Source organism: Typopeltis vanoorti, chromosome 18, assembly GCF_054136105.1.
Source record: "Typopeltis vanoorti isolate ZY-2024b chromosome 18, IOZ_Tvanoo_1.0, whole genome shotgun sequence".
Lineage (NCBI taxonomy): Eukaryota > Metazoa > Arthropoda > Arachnida > Uropygi > Thelyphonidae > Typopeltis > Typopeltis vanoorti.
Window position 1 is genome coordinate 59,605,940 of NC_143566.1, and position 23,299 is coordinate 59,629,238.

General features: G+C 36.6%; 1 protein-coding gene across 3 annotated transcripts in view; it reads left to right on the forward strand.

Moving 5' to 3' along the window:
• Positions 1-23,299, forward strand: part of LOC150096705 (serine/threonine-protein kinase NIM1-like) — a 93,017-nt gene that overhangs the window by 53,967 nt on the left and 15,751 nt on the right. For all 3 annotated transcript variants that reach the window (XM_090408451.1, XM_090408452.1, XM_090408453.1), the window contains exons 3-4: positions 1,479-1,825; positions 17,707-17,975. In XM_090408451.1, coding sequence (XP_090264577.1) covers positions 1,495-1,825; positions 17,707-17,975 — 600 coding nt within the window. In that variant the 5' untranslated portion in view covers positions 1,479-1,494. The remainder of the gene's footprint in view (positions 1-1,478; positions 1,826-17,706; positions 17,976-23,299) is intronic.

Below are 23,299 nucleotides of genomic sequence, written 5' to 3' on the forward strand. Positions count from 1 at the left end.
AATTGTTTTCATGTATCCATATATATCACTGAATTAAACTATTCATTTACAAATTTTTGTGTTTCTTTCACATTTCATATCATACTTTCCACCAAATTGCATAAAAATTCTTCATACGGTTTTTGAGTTATCGTGATTTTTTTCTTTTCCTTAATTTATGAAAACCAGTGTTATATCCACTCTTGTTGAATGGATTTAAATGAATATCTACATTTTTTTTCGGGTCAACTGAATTTTGGTTTAAATCGGTCCATTTTTAATTGGTAATATCTGGCAAAACAATTCAAAATTCATCTCTTACTGCAATTTGATTGCAGTCAGCCTATTGTTAGTGTGTGTGTGTGGGGGGGGGAATAATAATTGATTCAACCATTATAAGTCTGTGTGACCCTCTGGAAATGTCTCCATAGCGCTAGGCCGTCCGAAAAACGGAACGTTCTAAGTTCGATTCTAGTCCCCAACTAGAGAAACGTTTTCCAAGACGTTCTTCGGCTGGTTCTCGAGATGGTGTCTGGAAGGGGAAGCGGCTTTTTCTCCTAGAAACTCAAATAATTGACTGTAAACTCACAATATTTCAAACATTAATATAATGCGTGAGGGATCACGAGATGGTGGCACTTGTCTACTTCTTTTCAGCGGATATCGTTTATACTTAGTGATTTTCTTAGGTCAGCTATTTCTGATTGGATACTGGTGAAGACTGAACCCCTCTCAAGTTTCCAAAAGTAAGATAGGACTAAAACGGTCTCGCCTACTCCCTTTAAGGGAATAATAGGTGATAGCAGATTTTAATGATTATTCTACGGTCATTTTCATATTTGTATTTCGCTGATAATTTTGGAAATGGTTATAGACAATCATAAAAAGCTATATCTTATTTGTTAATGGTGCCTATGTAGCCCTTTGCAAATCACGTTTGCTTAAAACGGCCTTTCTTCAGGTGGAGTGGCATAGCAGGCCTCTCCCCTGAAGAAAGGCCGTTTTTAAGTTCGATTCTAGTGACCAACGGGAGGAATTTTGTTCAGCTAGTTCCCGAATTAGTCGATCTTTGGCATGATCAAATACATATCCCTTCCTGGAATTTTGGTTTTTAATTCTGCATCTCAAGAAAACCTACTGTAGAATTCACACTGTATCAGATAATAATAGTCTCAAGGAAGCACGAGATGGCTGTAGTTGTCTGTTGCACTCTTTTAGATGCCTACTAAAATAATTGATAGGCTTGTGCAGCTATCTGTGATGGCAAATGGTGGAGTTGGCTTTCTCCAGTCTTTGGAAATAGTAATGGCTAAATGCAGGCCTTGCGCACTCCTTTTGGGGAATAAAGGGCTTAGCGTGTTTATTATTTTGAATAATGTAAACAACTTTTTATTTTACATTCAACTGAAAACACCATATGAATCGTTTTTATGTAACAGATACACATGAAGTGAAAAAAAAATGTTCACAATGTTTTTTTTTTTTCTTCTTCTCTCCAGATGGGAGCTATAATCCATGTATCTTTGGTCCCTAACACGTGCCAAGCGTCAAACGATGCCGGTCGCCAGGGTATCACCAATTGCAGAACAGCGACCTTCCATCTCTTCGGATTCCGCTACATATACTTCCAGTAGCGGAGATAATGATACCAGGAGCTCCTCTTCACACTCACTCGAGAGGACAGGATTAACTCCCTACCAAATGGTTCTCCACAGGCTTGGCTATGACGAAAAGTGGCAGAAGGAGATAGCCCTGGGAAGGAGAGTAGGTTTCTATCGCTTCCGTGGTGACCTTGGAAGTGGAAATTTTTCCCAAGTGAAGTCAGCAATCCATTCTCTCACGAAAGGTAAATTAAAGATAAGCATTTATAATGATGAAAATGAGAGAGAGGGAATGTGTGTCATAAAGATTGATTTCAACCCAAAAAATAGCTAACTGTTTATTACTAAATGGACTAATGTGAAATTCAAGTAAAAATTGATTTATTTGAATGATGTAGACCAGTGGAGGCCAACAAGTTGACTGCGATGAAATTAGTAACTGAAAATCGCATATGGATAAGTAATTTATGTTTATGCGAATTTGCAATATTACACAAAAGTAATATATTAGTAATATAAATGTTAAAGTAATCTAGGTATCTGAACTATTATTTAAAAATTATTGCATTGTGCAATATGATAAAAAGATTGGAAATATATTCGAGAAATGTAAGCAAATGCATTGAACTTTTACATAACTGTTTTGAATTTATATATTTATGTGAATAGGCCTTTTGACATTTATAACAAACGAAGATGAAGCACAGTTTACTTTTACATATTTGCACAACTTTTTTTTTTAAGTCAGGCCTTACCACCGTATACCCCCCCCCCTCCGATTTTAGGAACTTTACAAATAACATGAATAAACCTCCCATTATTTAATAATTAAATGTAAAGTAACGCAATACTAAAGTAATATATCTAAGATAAGAATCTTAATTATACTTCATTTTAAAGCATTTTCGTTCTGTTATATTTTTGAATCGTGCACAGTGAATGATAGAAATGATAACACGTGACTCGTTTCGAAGAAAATAATTCACGCATAGCAAAATACGTAGACCATGCTTGATGAAGACCAAAGGAAAACCCCGAGAACTTTTTGTGACCCTCGAAATAATTTCTTAACTCTTTTTTTAATTAAGTTTCTATATACTTTAAACCCAAAGATAATTTCTTATATCGAAGGAAACGTATTCAATTCAAAAATCTTGTATGAGGTAACGCTGCCTGTAGCTCAGTGGAAGTGGTGCTTGCGTCCTCTGCGCTTGGTCGCTCGAAGTCAGACTTAAGTTCAAGTCTAGTCACTGACTGGAGGAACTTTTTCTAAGCCTTTCTTCGGCCGATTCCCGAGTTAGTCGATCTCTGACACGGGCAAGCGGGTTTTTCCTCCCAGAAACTCGGGTTTTTCGTCCGGTAAACTCAAGAAAATCGACCGTAGTACCCACATTATTTCAGACAGTAACATATCTTGTTAGGGTTAGGTACCAAGAGATGGCAGCACTTGTCTGCCAGCCTCTTCATCGGTGGCTGCTGTAATTAGTGATAGATATGGGCCAGCTATCTCTGATTGGCTACCAGTGGAGATTGAACTGCCCACTCAGTCTCCAAAAGCTAGATAGGGTATAAAGGTCTCGCCTACTCCCTATAAGGAAATAAAAGGTGTTAGCTGATGTTTTTTGTATGAGGTAGCGAAAATTTATATTTCAATTACCTTTACACAAATAGTTAACTTGTCCCGTTTTAGATTTGCTAAGGATGAAATGAACAGCCTAGCCTCTGTAGCCCAGTCGGTATAGACGAAGCTCTTTGGTTAGAAAGACCTGGGTTCCCATCCATGATGTGAGGAACTTTTATCTCGTCTCTTTCGACTAAAGGTGAGTTAGCCGATCTTATCGGCGTTAGAGGGTTTTTCATCCCTCAGAAACAGGTAATCCAGCCCCTGCCCCATGAATCACACAGCTATGAATACTTACGACAATAATGAAAGATATAGGGTCCTCACCACATGTCGTCATGCCGTAGTTAACCATGAGTCACATCATAGAAATCGACCTCCCAGATAAGAGATGGCCATGAATGGGAGGGGAAAGATGAAATGATAGCTCGGTCTATATATAATATGTGTGTGTGTGTGTGTGTGTGTGTGTGTGTGTGTGTGTGTGTGTGTGTGTGTGTGAGTTCGAGAACTCGATCTTTATAGCATTAGAATCGAAAGTGAAAATAATAATTTATAGCAGAAATACGAATAGTGTGCTTAGTAAGATCACTTTCAAAAAGTGGAAAGGTGTGACATTGTTATTTAAATTAAGTTGATGAATCAAAGCTTCACAACTTTCTTCATGCAATCTTTTCATTAAAAACGGATTTTATGTAACACTTTATTTCCCCCCCCCCCGACGGACTCTGTGTGAAGTTTAGCTGCATTTGCCAGACATTTGTTGGAATCGCTGAAATGAATACGAGTCTGTAACTCTGACATATGTACAGAATTTTTCAGCATGACTCAAGACATGCAGAATTATATTATCAATGTAATTTCATGGTTAAGTGAACTCGATCTGTATATATCATTAAAATCTAAAATAATAATAAAAAAAATTGACTTGTATTTGCAGCGAAAGCAAAGATAATAATTACAATGGCGATATATATTTCATTAAATTACTTCCAAAATGGGAAGTGCGAAGCAATTGGTCTTATTTTAAGTTACACTGATGAATCAAGGTTTCGCAACTCTGTACAATCTTTCCATTAAAACGTGGTGGCGCTTTAGACTTTTCCACTATCTCATTCAAGAATATTTTGAGTTAATTATTCTTGCAGTCTTTCTTATTGTAGACAGTCTGATAGATCTGTAGTGGAAAAGTCTAAAGCGCCACCACGTTTTAATGGAAAGATTGTACAGAGTTGCGAAACCTTGATTCATCAGTGTAACTTAAAATAAGACCAATTGCTTCGCACTTCCCATTTTGGAAGTAATTTAATGAAATATATATCGCCATTGTAATTATTATCTTTGCTTTCGCTGCAAATACAAGTCAATTTTTTTTATTATTATTTTAGATTTTAATGATATATACAGATCGAGTTCACTTAACCATGAAATTACATTGATAATATAATTCTGCATGTCTTGAGTCATGCTGAAAAATTCTGTAGTTAATAAGTTTTGCTCGTGTCTATCTTTCACGTACGTGCCAGATTTGTTGTTCCTACAATTTCACTTCATGAATTGTACTAGACACGAAATTATATTCATATTTTAATTCTTTACGCATTGCAGAGTATGTGGGAGAAGTATCTTCACGACCAGTTCACTTGTATACATAAATATACATAAAGCTGTTGACGTCGCATCAACTAGTATCCCGTAATGAAGTCAGCCTCTATGTTGATTAATCGTGAAGATAACTCACGAACAGAAGCGGCGCTAGGGTCTTTGGCGCCCGCATGCAATTTCTATCTAAGCGCCCCTGTAACGATCCGGGCGTGTGTGGTTCTGCAGGCACGAAGGGGGCGTCTCCCCGACGGCGGCGCCCCCTTCGTAGCGGCGCCCGCATGCTCTGAATGCCTGCTTCCGCCGGCTCTGCTCACGAACAAACTTTTGTTTCCTTACGCTTTGAATAAATAATGAAAACAAGAATATAATTTCTTATTTAGTTGAGACGAAACATGGACGTTTTTTTTATTTTATATTAGGTCTGTGTGTAGCTCAGTGGAAGTGATGCTTGCGTCCTCTACGCTTGGTCGCTGGAAATTAGACATAGGTTCAAATCCAATCGCCGACTGGAGGAACTTTTATAAGCCTGTTTTTGACCGATTCCCGCGTTAGTCGATCTCTGGCACGGGCAAGCAGGTTTTTTGTCCTGTAAACTCAAGAAAATCGACCCTAGTACCCACATTATTTCAGACAGTAACATATGCAGTTAGGGTTAGTTACCAAGAGATGGCAGCACTTGTTTGCCAGCCTCCTCATCGGTGGCTGCTTATAATTAGTGATAGACATGGGCCAGCTATCTCTGATTGGCTACCGGTGGAGATTGAACTGCCCACTCAGTCTCCAAACGCTAAATAGGGTATAAAGACATCGCCTGCTCCCTATAAGGCAGTGCTTCCCAAACTTCTGGATGTCAGGTCCCCCTTTGCAAAAATTTAAATGTTTCTCGGCCCCCCCCTCGAAAAAAATCGTAATAGAGAGATATATTATTATAATATTTAATGTATTTATATTCAATACAAAACATACACAGCGAATATTACAAAAATCAAATGCAAATATTACATTTTTTGCCTCTTACCGTTTGGTTCTGAAGACGATGCGGGCTGTTCTGGTAAAATATGAAGTAAAGTCCTTTTTTCTTTTTTTTTTTAGTCTGTTTCTGATTGTTCGCGGGATTTTTTTTTAAATTTTTTATCAGCCACTTATCCATCTCAGGGTTAAATTTTTCAACGTAAAATAGATAAAATAATATCACCACTTACCGATACTGGCACACCACAGATTGATAACATGAAATTAGTGAATATTACCTGAATAAGGGTTCCCGGACCAGGAACATTTTTTTCTTTTGTGAGTTTTCTCCCTTTACAGTAATTAAGCCTAACGCGAAACAGATAGCAAAGGCAGGTTATTAAAACATGCATATGATTGGTGCTGTATTAACAAAAGATCGCGCATCCGAAATATAAAAGCATAGCTGACAATTGAATAGTTTTTAGTTAGATACTGTGTTTGCCCATGCAACACATGGTTTTGTTTCTGTATGAGGAGACATGTGATTCATTAATTAGTGTGTTTTTATCCCAGTTGTCTCTAATTGCATTATTTGTTGAGAAATATATTACACAGACTCCTCATACGTTATTCACTGGCATAATAAAAGTACTTGTTTTGATTGCCTCTGCAGTATAGTGGCTGTTAGGGAGGGGTGTTGTTTACCACTCCAAGCGAGTTACTATCTCCCCACATGAACTTGTTTAAGCTTTTTTTCATGTGTGAAGTATATGCGAAACTTTTATTGGTAACAGAAAACTAGCTCGGATGACAGTGATAATATAAAACGAGTTTTGATATGTATATAAAGTCAATATCAACAGTCCCTGATTACGAACGCGTGATGAAAGGGACAGGAAGATTTGGAGCTTCCCTGGAGAGCATTCGAAGTAAATACAATTAACCACTGCTTTGAAATGAAACATATAAATAAGCAATATTTACTAATATTCATTAAGCACCGAAATACGCAGGAAGCAAAGTTTGTGAACCAACACCAATGTGTGAATTTTTCCATTAAAATATAAAAAATAACAAAAAAGAAATAATAAAAGTTAAATACGTTTCTTTTAAAATAAAAAAAATCTACTTAGTCTTATAACATTTTAAATTTGTTTTCATTATTTCATGGCCCCCTCAAGAAAACCTGCGGCCCCCAAGGGGCCGTAGGTTTTGTTGAGGGGGCCATGAAATAATGAAATTGTTGAATAAAAGGCGTTAGCTGATTAATTTATTATTTATTTTTTTATGAAATTGTTATGAATAGGTGACTATAAAGCAAAATTAGTCCCATTCTATTATTTTCATCAATTCAACCTTCTGAAAAAATGAAGAAAACCATTTTTGTTGCATCTTTTAATTTTTAGGCGCTCCTGAGTGGTGTGAAGTAAGCAAAATACATGTTGAGAGTTTTTACGTCACCAGCATTAATATAAAAGTAGAATAAAATATTTTTTAAAAAAATACATTTTTATACCAGCAACTTAGCTAATACACGGAATGTAATTTCATATCACAAACGTTCGGCGCTTTATGAAATGAATGTTATTTTTTAAGCATTCAATCATTCATTTTTTACTTCCCAATTTGCTATTGCAACATACAGTAGCATACCACACGATGCTAAAAATTGCTTTGCTAGGCGGTTGTACTAAATACTGAAAGATGTACGTGGGTGGTCTGAAAAGTTCTCGGCCTAACAATGAAAAAACGAATTTATAATTTCAAAATTTTTATTTTTCAACATAATCTCCCTTAAGACAAATACATTTATTCCAGCGATGCTCCAGCGCCATTATCCCGTCCCTGCAGTGGTTCTCAGTAAGATCTGCAATATACCCCTCTGCAGCTGCAATCACCTCTTGATTCGAAGAAAAACACTGACCAGCGAGGAAGAGTTTTAGTTTTGGGAAGAGACAGAAGTCAGAGAGAGCCAAATCTGGGGAATAGGGTGGATGTTCCAACAATTCATAGTGCAGATCCCTTAATTTTCCCATAGCCAATGCACCTTTCATTAGGACATTGCACCTGTCCACAGAGGTGGGCAGGTGCATTGTTCTGATGAAAGATTTTTTTTCTTCTGCAAACCGAGTCTTTTCTCACGAATTTTTTCGTCTAGTCTGGTTAAAATATCGGAATAATATTCCCCAGTTATTGTTTTACTCTTTTCCAAATAATTATTAAACAATATGCCTTTAGCATCCCAAAACACAGATGCCATGACCTTGTCTTCTTTGGCGCTGAACAACCGGCTTCTGTCCACTGTTTTGACTCCGATGTGTATTGGTAAATCCAAGTCTCATCCATAGTAATACATCGACGTACAAAATCGTTTTATTCTTGTTAAAACGCTCCAAGCAAAGATTTTCATGCGAGTGCGTATTTGATCTGTGTGGCACCCATCTTGTGCAAAGCATTTTCATTTGCAATTCTTCATGCAAAATGTAACCTACACGTTCTTGTAGTCTCAGCAATTTCACGCACTTTGACTCGGCAGTCATTCAATACCATATCGTGCACTGATCAATGATTTCTAGTGTTGTTACACTTTTTGGACGTCTCTCACGTGGATCATCTTCAAAGCTGGTACGGCCACGTTTAAACACTCGGCAGCCCATTTCTTAATTATCGAAAACGAAGGAGAAGAGTGGCCATAAACTTTTATGAACTTCGAATGAATTTCTTTTGGCGATGAACCTTCTTTTACAAAGAATTTAATAACCGCACGATACTCAATTTTATCCATTTCAAGGGATACAGATAACACTTTGGCTTCCAACAGCTGTATAAAAAACTACTTGATAGAATGACTTGCAATTTCACATCGATGCTTAGGACAGATGTACCAACTTAGAAAAAATAATCTTGCCGATAGTGTTGTCATTTATGTTGAAGCCGAGAACTTTTCATACCACCCACGTATATTAAAAAGCACTTTGCTTCTTCTTCTTTTTTTTTTTTTTTTTTAAAGGCTGAAGGAAAGAAAATAGCAGAATAGAACCAATTTTGATTTATTGCTATCTTCGAAGAATTTCGCTCGGGTTTCAAAATTAGCCGTTTTTAATTTTTTGCAAACTTTGAGGTAATTTTTTTTTATAGAAGGCAGGCGATTTTGGACATGCATATATCACTACATGTGTATATTTTTATGTATAGATTTTTATGTATAACAGGGGGCGAATGATGGTCTTGAAATTCATGCTTGCTCTTATTATTCAGGGAGTGAGAGATGTGATTGAAGTCTGATTAGCGGAATAATGAATTACTGGCCATTTAAAACTATATATTTATAAATTTATGTACATTTAATCATACAAATACAACATTTCTTTTACAAATGATATTCTATCTTTTTCAATTTAACTACTTGAATACAAATTCTACCCTACGGTTCTTCTTTATGAACTGGTCAATAACATCGTCATAAAAAGTTGGTTGTAACTTAATTTAACCAAGCAACACGCACACTTATAAAGGCTGGCTGAAGCTCACTGGCTAGAGCTACGTTGACTGCGTATGGCCTGTGTTTAAGTAACAGAGTGAGACGACGTGAACTGGCTATGCGCGCGCATGAAATCACAGTGCTGCTGCGAGGAACTGAAAGCTCCTACAACCGAGCAAGACAAGGTAGCTTTGACTAGACGAGCAAGCATCGGCCTTCGATACACAACGCAAAGCTCAATTTGCCAGCCTGGTTGGCCGAGTGGTTAGCGTATCCGCTCTCCAGCCAAAAGGCTGCGGGTTCGAATCCCACCGTGGGCATGGATGTTGTATTGTCTGTGAAAATAATAGTGGCGATGGTGTACAGTAGATGACATTGGTGTAGATGAGGTAGTTTGTGGGTGAGGTTGACTGATTGAGACGGAGAGCTGTAGAGTAGGTGCCCTCCCTCAATGAGTCTTAGGACTCCCTGGAGGTGTCAAATAATAATAATAATAATTGCCGCGCAAGCTTAAGACGTTTTCTATCTACAAAAATAAAAGCCTAAATGGAATGTTTATAAATGCATGCATTTATTAACAAATAATATTACTTCTTTCTCAATTAATGAGCTTGCGCAGCAAGCGTGGAGAATTTGCCACTGGATATGAGTCACTTTTGGATTCAACCTAAGGCATACAAAATAGAGTAAAAATGCGGGGATATAGTATTTGGAACAGCAGATGTCCGTCATTGAAATAAAAAAAAAGTTGTTTGAAAATGCGAAAAGAAATCACTTGGATATTAAAAAATATCAGAAAGAAACTGGACAATGTGTAAACAAGCTATGATTTATTTTAAACCTCTTCTGAAGTTGGCAAAATTCTGTGGATCCGCCGAATAAAAATAGTCGCAATAATTACAAGGGTGGCAAGAGAAATCTTATCTTAAAAATAAATTATTTCTTTCTAAAGAATAAGGTAACCAAACATTTCATTTCATCAAAATGCAATATTGTGCAACTTCACTTTAATTTTTAAATTTGATTTCACATAGGATTTCACCTTCCATGCTATTATTATTGTTAAGAGGGATCTCCAAGGAGTCTGATTCGAGGCCATATTTTTTTTCAATTTAACTTCTTTTTTTTTTTTTGTGCTCACTCTGATGTAAGGAAATGCTGGACGAAATCCATGTTTTGAATTTTTTTTTTTTTTTCTTACGTAATTTTCATGCATGGTCAGTTCATTTATCAAGAAAGTTTTCCCTTTTCTTTTGACATTTGAACAACCTTTAACTCTATTCAAATTGCAAATCTATCCAGAACACCGTTTTCACATTCGTTTATTAAATGTCAACATTCGAATGCAATGCAACAGCTTACGCGTGGTTATGAACGCTGAAATTATATCTTGCATAAGATACAGTTTGAGAAATAAAAGAACAAAAAAACATACCGTTAACGTAGGGCAAAATGGGAAACGAGCGGATATTGCGCTGTTCAACTTGGAAAGACCTGCGCTCAATTCTCATCGCGCGAGAGGAACCTTCATATTCTTTGGTTGAAGATGAGATAGCCGATCCCACAATTTTCATCCCAAATACAGGAAACTCGGCCAGACTAAACACGCAATTTACAGTCAAAAATAGTGGGCGGTAGATGGCGTTGCATATAGTTAGTAGCGTTGTGTCTCAATGTTGGTTTGAGTAGTGGTTGTATGGAATGCCCGCTCGATGAGTCATTGGAAGTGTCACGCATTGGCGCACCAAGGGAGGGGGCCAAGGGGCCATGCCCCCTTTCCCCCCAAAAAAACACTAGAAAAATTTCCAAAAATATTTTCCTAATTAAAATTATTATTATTTTTTTAAATTTATGTTGTGTCTTCTATTTCTACGCTACTTATGAATTAGTGATCACATAAGGTGAGAATACCCTATAGCACTCGGGAATCCTGGCTGCTGTGAACACAAAGCGTATAAAGTAGTGCTCAGCCGCTACTTCGTTTGCCCGAGCCGGGCCAGAGGAGATCACTGGTATCATGTATTGGCGATCACTGCAGATGCTCAGTCATAGCTCGTATGCAATGCATAGTGTGTATTCTCAAATCGTCTACTCATCTTGCCCCACCCTCCCCGCCAAGATTAAATCTTGAGTGCTCAGCCCCCTCCAAGATTAAATCCTGAGTGCGCCACTGGTGTCACATAATGTTTCTTCTTAACAAGGATTGAGCATTGCCTATTCCAGCTTTACTGATCTTTCATCTCACAATTGGTTTTCCTAATGCATATCCTTGGTCAATATTTTGTTGGTAGTCAATATTTTTACATCCTGTATAAACATATTTCTTTGAATGTCTTCATTTTTTAGAGAATGAAGATGTTAGAACAGGGGTGGGGAACCCTCGGCATGCATGCCAAATGTGGCAAGCCAGACTTTTTTTCCGGCACGCAACCCAGAGTTCATCTTAAAAAATAATTAAACAATTAAATACATATCCAACATCTTTGCTGAGTTGTATATTTTAACTTACTAGAATACAATTTTATTAAGTAGAGCGATACCAAATAAAAATGCAAGAAATAAACACAACCACTGTTTTAGTAATAAGAAAATGAAACAAACATCCTATTTCCAGCAGGCCATCTATATCTGGTAGCAAAAGTGTGATATATGAGCAGCAGTTAGCTAAAGCAACCAAAAAAAAAAAAATCCTAAGGAGTTTTTTCGATATGCGGACAGAAAAAGAAAGAAATGATTATGGTAGAATGAGATTGATTGGGGAAAATGGAGGAATGATAACCTGCGGAGGATATAGTTCAGATATTTAATGAGCAATTTATAAAGGTACTTCATTCTTATGAATGTGACATCATGCAGAACTTGGAAGCAGTGGGAAAGAAAGAGGAGAAGGAACTGTTAGTAAGTCAACAGGAGGTATATGAGGAATTGAATAGACTTGATGTAAATAAAGCTGTAGGACTTCATGCTATTTCACCATGCGTTTTGAGGGAATGAGAATTAACAACAGCTTTTGCATATCTTTTTAACATTAGTCTCTCACTGGGTCAAGTTCCAAAGGAGTGGAAATGGGATAAAATTGTTCCAATTCATAAGGCAGGTGATAAGGGCAGGGGTTTGAATTATAGACCAGTCTGTGTGTCTAAAAGTGGTGGTTAAGGTATTAGAGAAGTTAATTAAGACTAAGATTCAGAATTGGGTTGACAACAGAAAAATACTCTTTGGTGGCCAGCATGGATTTACTAAAGGAAGATTGTGCTTTAGCAATCTGCTTACTTTTTTATAATAAAGTGACAAATGCGTTGGATAAGGGTGTTGCATATAGTGGTATATTTAGATTTTGCAAAGGCATTTGATAAATTGCCACATGACAAGCTGGTAATTAAATTGGAACGAATGGGGCCGAACAGTAGATTAGTTCGCTGGATTGGAGACTGGCTGTCTGATAGGTATCAACGAGTTGTCTATGGAGGAGCGATATCCGAGAAGAGGAAAGTTACTAGTGGTATACCCCAAGGGTCTGTTCTGGGTCCATTGCTGTTTAATTTGTATGTAAATGATATTTGGAGAGGTCAGAATAGTGACATGCAGTTGTTTGCAGATGATGCAAAGTTGGGGAGAACTATCAGGAGTAGAGCGGATGCTTTGGCTTTGCAAGAGGGCTCGAATAGACTGGCTGAATAGGTAAATGAGTGGGGATGTCAATTCAATGTTGCAAAGTGTAAGGTTTTGAAATTTGGGAAGCAGAAATGGGATGCAGAGTACACAATAGGTGGAAATATCTTGGAAGTGATAGAGGAGATGAGAGATTTGGGAGTGATTGTATACAAGGACCTAAAATTTTGGGGACATGTTACTAAAATTGAGGACAACACAGTGGATAATGGGAATGATGCAGAGGGCACTGAATTGTAGAAGTAAGGTTATTATGGTTCCTTTATACAAGGCTTTAATCAGGCCATGTATGGATTACTGTGCACAGATTTGGTCACCTGGTTTTCAAAAAGATAAAGATGTGTTGAGCATGAAGACAGATGGAATGCAATTTGCAGAAATTGGTGGATAGAAGGAGGAGAAGGGATATGATCGAGACATATACAGGGTGTTCGGGATAAATTTGACAGTTTCGTAAGGAAAAAGAAAATCTTCTTTGTATCTATTAAATTTAATGAATTGACAAAAAAACATTACAGGCAGAGTTAATTACAATACTATCAACAAGATTTACTCAAAATAACCACCATTAGCATCGATCACAGCTTCAATTCTGCTTCGGAACCTCGAACAAGCTGATGCTACAGTCTCCCTGGGAAGGGCAGCAAAAACTGTTTTAATTTTATCCATTAACTGGGCTTTTGTATTACTGGAAGTGCGATTGGTGTCTTTTTCAACTGTGCCCCATACAAAATAATCCATGGGGTTAAGGTCTGGGGAGTTTGGAGGCCAAACATTTGGACTGGTGAAGTCGTAGAAATTTTCAGACAACCATTTTTGACTTTTCCCAGAGGTGTGGCAAGGGGCCGAATCCTGCTGCCATACATACGGCCTACCATTGGCTACCCTTGTTATCCAGGGCTTGACTACAGTTAGCAACTCCACGAACAAAGCCCGAATTCCAATGCCAGGGTTCTTCAACACCTGTTCCTGCAGATTTGCGAGGAATTCTGCTGTACGAACGCAATCAGATCGTCTGCTAGGGATCTTTCTTCTTGCTACATCCTCGTAGTCACCATTGCAAGTCTCTAGTTCATGCCTGATTGTTTTTACTGTATTCAGGGAGCATTGGGCAGCAGTCGTAATATCCTTATTTTGATGGCGGGCACGAATCATCATGATACAAGTTATTCTCTTCCATGATTCAGGTGGGTTCCAGCTATCCATCCTTTCTGACATCTTGTATATGAATGAAGAAGGGTCCAAACTTTTAAATGAAGAGAAGTGTGTGTTAATACATGTAACTTATGGAAAAATATAATTAATTATAAATATGTCAAATTTATCCCGAACACCCTGTAAGCTGTTATGAGGTTATTACCAGATAAATGTTGTGGAGTTTTTTTGAACAGAATGTGTGAAGATAGGAAGAGAACTAGAGGTCATCCCTGGAAGCTGTGAGCAAGGGAGTGAGGAACAGGTTTTTTGCATGGATAGAATTGGAATGCATTCCCCGAGAGTGTGGTGAGCGCAGAGACAGTAAATATATTTAAGGCACGGTATGATAAACTGTATGTATAATAGTGGACCTCCCACTATGAGTCTTTGATTCCATGGAGGTTTTTTATAATAATAATAATATCTCAGCTTAGAGACAGATGTAAGTAACAGAGAGAAGTTCAGAAAATTAAGTACTTGGAATACTATTCCAAAAACTTTTGTATGTTTAAGAACCCTTGCAACAGCATTACTATCCATTTTTGCATCTACATATTCTTATGAATCATTGTTCTCAGTGATGAACTTTGTTAAGTCTCGTAATAGGAGTAGCCTTACAAATGAAACTAATAGCGCATGCATATCTCTAAAGGTTACAAAATATAAACCTTAAAATAAATAGGTTTAAATAAATTTAAATATCTGTCATCAGTAATGCAGCAGCAGAAGTCTCATTGATTCTAAATAAATAAAACATTCACTATTTTCCTTTCTCTATTTTCGATTTGATGTTTTCTGCTAAAAATGATAAAGATTAACTTCTGTTTAATATATTATGCAGGTAAAATAACACTTTATTTTATCTGTAATTTTTATGTATTACTCGTAAGGGATTAAGAATTAATAAAATAATATCTTTAATTTTATTTTCTTTTATTGTGCTTTAGGCAAGGAAAATGATTATGAGATTATGCACTGTAATATATTGGAAAAATTTGAAAAAATTTAGGTCTGATTGATCTTTATAAAAAAAAAAAAAATCAGAATTATTGTGTACTGATATTTACTAAGGCAAGTGATGTGAAGTCAGTTCGCCTTTGCCACAAGTTTCCCCAGTCCTGAAGATACTTCAGGTGCAAACTTTGTTTGCTTACACTTGGATAAAGGATTAAACTAAATATATAAATTATTGTTTACTCTTTTGCTGATGTTAAAAATTGTGTCTTTAAATTGTGTGGCTGTATATGGCAGCTAGAATTACTTAAAGGCAAATAAAAAATATCCATGCTACCCAACAGGGTAGAAGGACTTTTAAGTAAAAATTCTGTCACTAATTTTTACATTCATTCAATCTTACACGACTTAAAATATTCTTCGATTTTACCGCATTAGTATGATTTTGATTATTTGAAAAGGTTCTCCCAATACTTAAAAGAAACCAAATAATATGTTCCCCAAAATTTTGGTTGGCACGTGAGAAAATTTGGAATCAAAGATTTGGTGATTTTGGCACACACACTTAAAAAGGTTACTCCCCCCCCCCTGTTAGAATAAAGGTATGTATAGTTCTCAAAAATCTAATTTCTGCTACCTGTAATTTACTGCGATCTTTAATAATTCACATTTCTGCTTCTAATAGTGGGAATGACCATCACTTCTTAAAATTTAAGTTGGGTTTCTGTTTATTTTGTAGATTTTCTGAAAATTATGTTTGACCTTTATGTTTTCCATGTTATTATGCAACCTGAATAGTAAACAGGTCACTTATATTATGTACTATGACTGCAGAGGATACTATTCTGTGTTTTATATACAATATGTTTCTCCTATAAAAATAACGGTATGATGAGCTGTGTGTGTGATAAAAGGACCTCCCAGATGAGTCTTTGACTCCATGAGGTCTTGGGTAATAATAATAATCAAAATATCTGAACTTCTATTACTCTCTCTTACATAATTTTCATGCATGGTCAGTTCATTTATCAAGAAAGTTTTTTTGTTTTGACATTACTTTATTTTTAAAGAACTATTAACTCTATTCAAATTGCAAATCTATCCAGAACAATGTTTTCGCATCTCCCCTTACAAATTGTCAAAAATGATAAATGCAAAACTTTTACATAAGGGTCCTGACTGCACTTAGTGATGATGCTGAATCACCAAATTTATTTGCATTTATTTATTTTATATATATATATATATTTATCTCATACAAAAGGCAGACGAGGTTATAGCAAATGGATGCCAAGTGAGGACAGGGTTAGGAGAGTAATCTGTAGATATTCTTCTTAAACTGTTGAAGATTGTAGTCATTGGGAAATGCCTCGTGAGGGAGATTATTCCGCAGAATTGAGGTGGAAGGAATGAAAAATGACTGGGAACAGTACGTACAGTGAGTATGCAGTTCTACTGTAAAAGGATGTTCAGCAGCTATAGCACAAGTTCCTCTAAATCTGACAGAAATGGGAGGCATAATGGATACGATCTGCTGAACAATGGCCATAGAAATATCTGTAGGAGAGACAATGCAGAAAGTGATCTTCTATGGGATAGTGGCTGATGATAGCCTGTAAGAGAAGTGTCATTAACCAGACGGCCCTTTTCTGAACAACATCTATTTTTAGCCACATCTTTATTTTCCTTAAAATCTGCATCTAAATTATGTAATTTATTAACAAGTAGATTTCTAACAATGTTGTATAATTACTGATGTGATTCTAATTACATTCGTAGTGATTTTTTTTTTAATTTGAATTTCATCATGACAGGAGATAGTCTCAAAACAAGCTTTGACTGTATACTTTAAAAAAAAAGTAGTCAAAAAGTCAACTGCTAAACACTAAAACAGTGATTCAGCCTCAGATCTCTCAAAATTGCCATAATCCTCTTAAATCTGATTTCTGTTGCACTTCCTTTTAGCAGAGGTGGTTGAATTTGTAATGATTATCTATAAGTAAAGTGATTTCCACTCTAGTTATTGCAATAAGGATTATGCTATTTCAGCAAAAATGACTACTACTAGTAGAGACAGCGGCAAAGGTTGGTCAATTGGTAGAGCCTCTGCTACTAATGGCTCAGTTAAGTAAGTTTGAGCGCGGTTAGTAGTTGGAAGGGGACCAATCGTTCAATGCTGTTGGCACACTCTCCCTCGATGAGTCTTTGGACTCCCTGGAGGTGTCAAATAATAATAATAATAATAATAATAATATTTCTGTTTGTTGAAAAACAACAAACAAGACCTTTTTATGAGTTACTATCCCATGATAAGTGACGTCATGCCCATTCAGAGACATTTTATCACATTTTAACAAGTTACAATCTTTAACATTTTACATCCCTTTAAGATAAGCAGGCCAGGTCTTAAAATAAAATTTACAGTATTTGAATTAAGTTTAATCAAGTCTGAAATCCAATTCAAAACTTAGTATTAAGCTCTCCAGCAAACACAGGTATCAATTGTCATCACTAAGCAAGTACTATATTGGATTTCACATGTATGCTAATTAAAAATAAGGCTTCATTTGTAAAGAAAACATTACTGTATAATACAATAAATTGAATTATCACTAAATACTCATTCATCTTATTATTTACAGAAAAAGTTGCAGTTAAAATAATTGAAAAAGCAAAATTAGATCAGAAAACTCAAAAAATGTTGTCCAGAGAAATCATTTCCATGGAAACACTTCACCATCCTCATATCATCCGACTCTATGAAGTCATTGAGACACTAACTAGAATCTACTTAATAATGGAGTACGCTAGTGGAGGAGAACTCTTCCATCGCATTTCTTCCTATGGAAAATTCTCAGAAGCTGAAGCAAAACCTATCTTTGCCCAAGTGACTGCTGCTCTTGATCATATAGTAAGTATACTTAGATAAATATAATATATATATAGAAACAAATTATTTTATAAATTAGCAAAGAAAAAATAAATCCTCTAATGCCATATTCATTTTCCAAAAGAAAGTAGGTAGCATTCTTTTAGCCCTAACATTCTGAAATTGGTAGACAGCCAGCTAGCCTCCACATCCCAATTCTAAGATTTATGTGCATGTGCTTGTGCGTATTCTATGGTTGATTTTGCTGAGTTGTGAGATTAAAAACTCAAGTTTTTCCTGGAAGTAAAAAAAAAAAAAAAAAAAAAAAAAAAAAAAAAAAAAAACATATTTACACCAAGGATTAAGCAACCATTGGAATCAAATCAAATGGGGGGGGGGGGATAGACTAGTTATTCACTAGAATTGCATCTGTAATGATCCTCCTTCTGGCAAATCTAATGGCATGGAAGTGTAGCTATGATACTATGCAGATCTTTTATAAATATTTGTCAAGACATGAAGCTGCAAGACAACTTGAGCATACAATTGCTAAAACAACTGCTTAATCATGAAGACTTCAACTTTGAACTGCCAGATTCATCTAAACACACCATCTTGAAGTAAGTACTGGAACAGCACTATATTTCAGGTGAACCTAAATTACACACTACCTCAATAGCTTGTGGATCCTCTTTGACTTCATCATATTTTCCACCCTTCAAACATGCTCTTAGTTTGTGATGAGTCAGGTATTTTGGACCATTTCACCTTCATCATGACTAGTCCATATACCATTGCTGGCTGCACAGTCTAATCTGCACTTAACAGTTTGTTTCAAAGGTGTTGTAGAAGAGGAAATGAGAACTGTTGGCTGGCAAGTAAAGTTTTTTTCACCTTTTCTTCAAACCATATGGCAACAGCACTTGAAGTACAACATGATGTACATCTATGTTAAAAGTACAAGGGTATGTTCCATAAAACTCTGTCGCATTGTAGGAAGCATTAAATTATCCAGAAGTGTTGCATATTATTATTACTTAACACCTCCAGGTGTTAATAATGTGTAGTTCAAAGACTCGTCGAGGGAGGGGCACCTACTCTACAGCTCTGTTTCCACCAACCACAATTACCTTCATCATCTACATCAATGCCATCTATCGCCGACCACCAACACTAGTATTTTTCACAGACAATCACAAACATCCATGTCCATAGTGAGATTGGAATCTGCAGCCTTTTGGCTGGAGAGCAGATACATTAACCACTCAGCCAACCAGGCCAGCATCACCTTTCATCCTTCCAGGAATTATACAACCAAAAGTCAAACCATTAGACCCACACCAGAAAACCACAACTGAGATGATGTACTTGGATATGAAATGTTTCCCACTCATTCATCACAACTGTAGTTGCACATCAAATCAGAAAAAGGTGTAGCCTGATTCATCACATATAAACTGATTATGATGGGTTTTTTTTACACCAGCATTATTTTTGCACTGTGATTACCATTGTAAATGTTTGGTTAGTATGCCACTCCACTTCTATAGAAACAGGTTGTGCAGCTCTTTATATAACATCCATACTACTAATCTGAACTCCTATACACTCTTTGATCATTTCCACATTGGACTGGAGGGAGGGAGGGAGAGAGAGAGAGAGAGAGAGATCTGTCTTACAAAGCAGTATAAACATGTGTGACAACAAGGAATATTCATATTGGTATTTCATTCTGAAACTTAGTGTATATTGCAACTATTATATCTCAAGATTTTTCACTGCACTAAGAGCAAAAAAAGCATAATGACAAGTCAGATGAAATTTAAAGGATCAAAATAAATAACCGTTTTCTTGCTGTATATTTAGATATACATCAAAAAAGTTTTGTATCCTCTTTAATTCAAACAGGTTGACTTCTGCCATCAAATCATTAACACAGGGTCAAGATTGTTTGCTCCAATATAACTTTCCATTGAATTCTATTATCTATAGCATACTGTTCAACCAATAGGTACAATTCAATCCCCCTCCCATAACAAAACAGGCAAAATTTTTTTACTGGCCCTGGTTGGCACACCTACCCACCAAATAACAGGCTGTGAGTTCAAATCCTACATAAGGTACAGTATATTCATATTATATATAAGTTCATCCAGAGCAGGCTGCTCTGAATGAATTTGTATTGCTAATAATAAATTTAGTTTAATCCTTTATCCAAGTGTGAGCAAACAAAGTTTGCACCTGAAAATATCTTCAGGACTGAGGTAAGGTAGTATAACACCGGGAAACTCGCAGCAAAGGTGGATCAAGCTCTCAACTCCTTGTCTCAGTATCTTCCATAATCCATAGCACATCTCCTTGCGGACATGTATACTGCTATGCATTAAGGGAAGAGCCACTATCCATACTGGTTTCGACCTTTAGTGAGGTCTCATCAGTGGGTGGCACACCTTTTGGCAACTCCTATAGGTAAAGATGCCCTCTCCTATTGCTTCTGCCTTAGTATCTCCACTCTGGGCCTGGCTCCCACTGACGAGACCTCAATAAAGGTCGAAACCGGTATGGGTAGTGGCCCTTCCAGTATACATGTCTGCAAAGAGATGTGCTGTGCATTATGGGAGATACTGAGAAAAGGAGTTGAGAGCTTGATCCACCTTTGCTGCGAGTTCCCCGGTGTTGTATTACCTTATCTCAGTCCTGAAGATATTTTCAAGCGCAAACTTTGTTTGCTCACACTTGGATAAAGGATTAAACTAAATTTATTATAGTCTAACTAAGTGAAAAATAAACTTTCAAACATCTTTCTCTGGGGTGCTTAAAGGTCAAAGCTATATGACTGAGAGGAGACCTCCACATAGCCTTTAAAGGAATGCAGAGAACCTTCTTGTGGTGCACCCTGTTGGGTATCTACTTGGATACTGAACGAACAAGGATGTTCTGGCAATTTGGGATTTAGCCAACCAAATTGTATTCTTACTGGCTTAAACCAATACAGAAAATGATGGTACAACATGACAAAATTTCATGCCGGCTGGGGCGTCGCCCGGTTAAACAAGGCCCCCGTTGTTTTTGCCAGGGAACCAGGGCAAACAGCGAAAAGTCAGCTACTGGAACAAATCTGAAAGCACACTCCAACTCAACATCACCAGAGTTAAAGATCGGTACTATCAGCATAAGAAGCCTGAATGGCAAAGAAATGGAGCTAGCTGAAGAATTAGATAAGTACCAGATCGACATAATGGGGGGGGTGACTGAAACAAAAAAGACAAAAACTGGTGATCTTTCTGAGCAATAAATACAAAATGTTATATTCAGGAAAGGACAATCAAGGAAAAGAAGGAGTAGCCATAGTATTCAACACAAAATACGAGGCTAATCTTCTTGAATGTGAGGCAGTCTCAAGTAGAGTGATGTGGGCAAATATCAAAATAGGGAATTGGACAATGAGACCTATTTGTGCCTATGATCTCACAGAAGATTCTACTAAGGTAGAAGTGAAGGAATTTTTTGATGCTTTAGAAAAAGCATTTGACACAATGAAAAAGAAAAAGTTGGTCCTTGTTAGGGATCTAAATAGCAGAGTAGGAAGTGATTGTCAGACATACAAAAATGTTTTGGGAAAATTTGGAGAAAAGAGCAAAGCTAATAATAATGGTAAATACCTGTTGGATTTCTGCTCAGGACATGGACTGGTTATTACTAACACCATGTTCCAACATAAAAATATGCACAAATTCACATGGAGAGAAGAGGCAAGGAATAAGAAAAGTCTCATTGATTATGTTATTGTTGATAGTGATGTTTTCGCCCTGGTGCAGGACACAAGAGTGCACAGAGGATTTGAAATTGGAAACGATCACTATTTAGTCTTGAGCAGGATAAAATTCAATTTCATATTGAAAAGAATAACATGTAAGAAAGTTTTAAAGCGAATAAAAGTTGAGCAGCTCTCAGATGTGAACTGTAGACTAAAATACACAAAGATTATTGAAGAAAAAATGAAAGAGTTTGAGAACAGGAACCAAACCTTGGAGATTTAATGGCAAGCCTTGAAGAAAACCCTGATTGACTCAGCCAGAGAGGCATATGGTGAGGTTGTCCTCAAGGATAGAAAAATTAGAAATCCATGGTGGACACAGGAAGTTAAAGTAAAGATTCAGTGAAGGAAAAGAAGAAAGCATATCAAAAGTTCCTGGCAAATAAGTCAGCTTTTACTCTTAGAGAATACAGAGACAAATGTAAGAAAGCGAAACACTGTGTAAAACGAGTTAAACAAAAGTCATGGGAGGACTTTGGCAAGAACATAGAAAATAAATATTAAGAAGGTGGTAAGATATTCTGGAGGTTGTTGAAGAAGCTTAGAAATGGAGGAAAGAGTGCTGTAAAAGGAGTTAGAGATGATAAAGGTGACATGAAAACAGGAGAAAAAGATATCCTTGAAGTATGGAGTAATTATTTCGAAAAATTGCTAAATGAAACAAGCAGTGATAGCACAGTGGTAAAAAAAAAACACTCAACAGGCATACAATCAGGAATACATATCCATACTTGAAGTAGAAAAAGCCATCGAAGGCTTGAAATGTGGAAAAGCAGCACGAGTAGATGATATTCAACCGGAAATGCTGAAGTATGGTGGTATAAAAGTCTTTCAGTGGCTACACTGCATAGTTCAGAAGTCCTGGACAGAGGGACGAATTCCCGATGATTGGAGTAAAGTACCCATTATATAAAAAGGGAAATAAAACTGAACGTGAGAATTACAGGGGTATTTCCGTACTGAGTGGTCCCGGTAAGATTTATGCAAGTATGCTTGAGAAACGGTTGAGAAGAATTGTGGAAGAAAAGTTTGGTGAAGAACAAGCTGGATTCAGACCAAATAGAGGCTGTCAGGATCAGATCTTCACTTTATGACAAATAGTTGAGAAAGCATGGGAATATAACAAAGATCTGTATTTAAGTTTTGTTGATCTGGAAAAAGGCATATGACAAGGTGCCAAGAGAGAAGCTATTCTATATGCTAGTTATATGGTGTCAATGGGACATTATATCAAGCAATACTTAGTCTTTGTTTGAGTTGTAAGTCAGCAGTTAGAATTGAAGGAAGTACAGGAAGATGGTTTAATGTTAAATCTGGTGTGAGACAAGGATGTACATTATTCCCTCTGTTATTCATTATCTATATGGATCACATTGTGAAGGAAAGTGGTATTAAACATGATATAAGAATTGGAGATGTTAATGTCAGCTCTTTGCCTTATGCGAACGATGTTATACTTCTAAATAAATCTGCTACAAGTTTGAAAGATTCCCTGACTAAATTGAATAACTGTTGTAATAGATATGGTATGAAGGTCAGCATTAAAAAG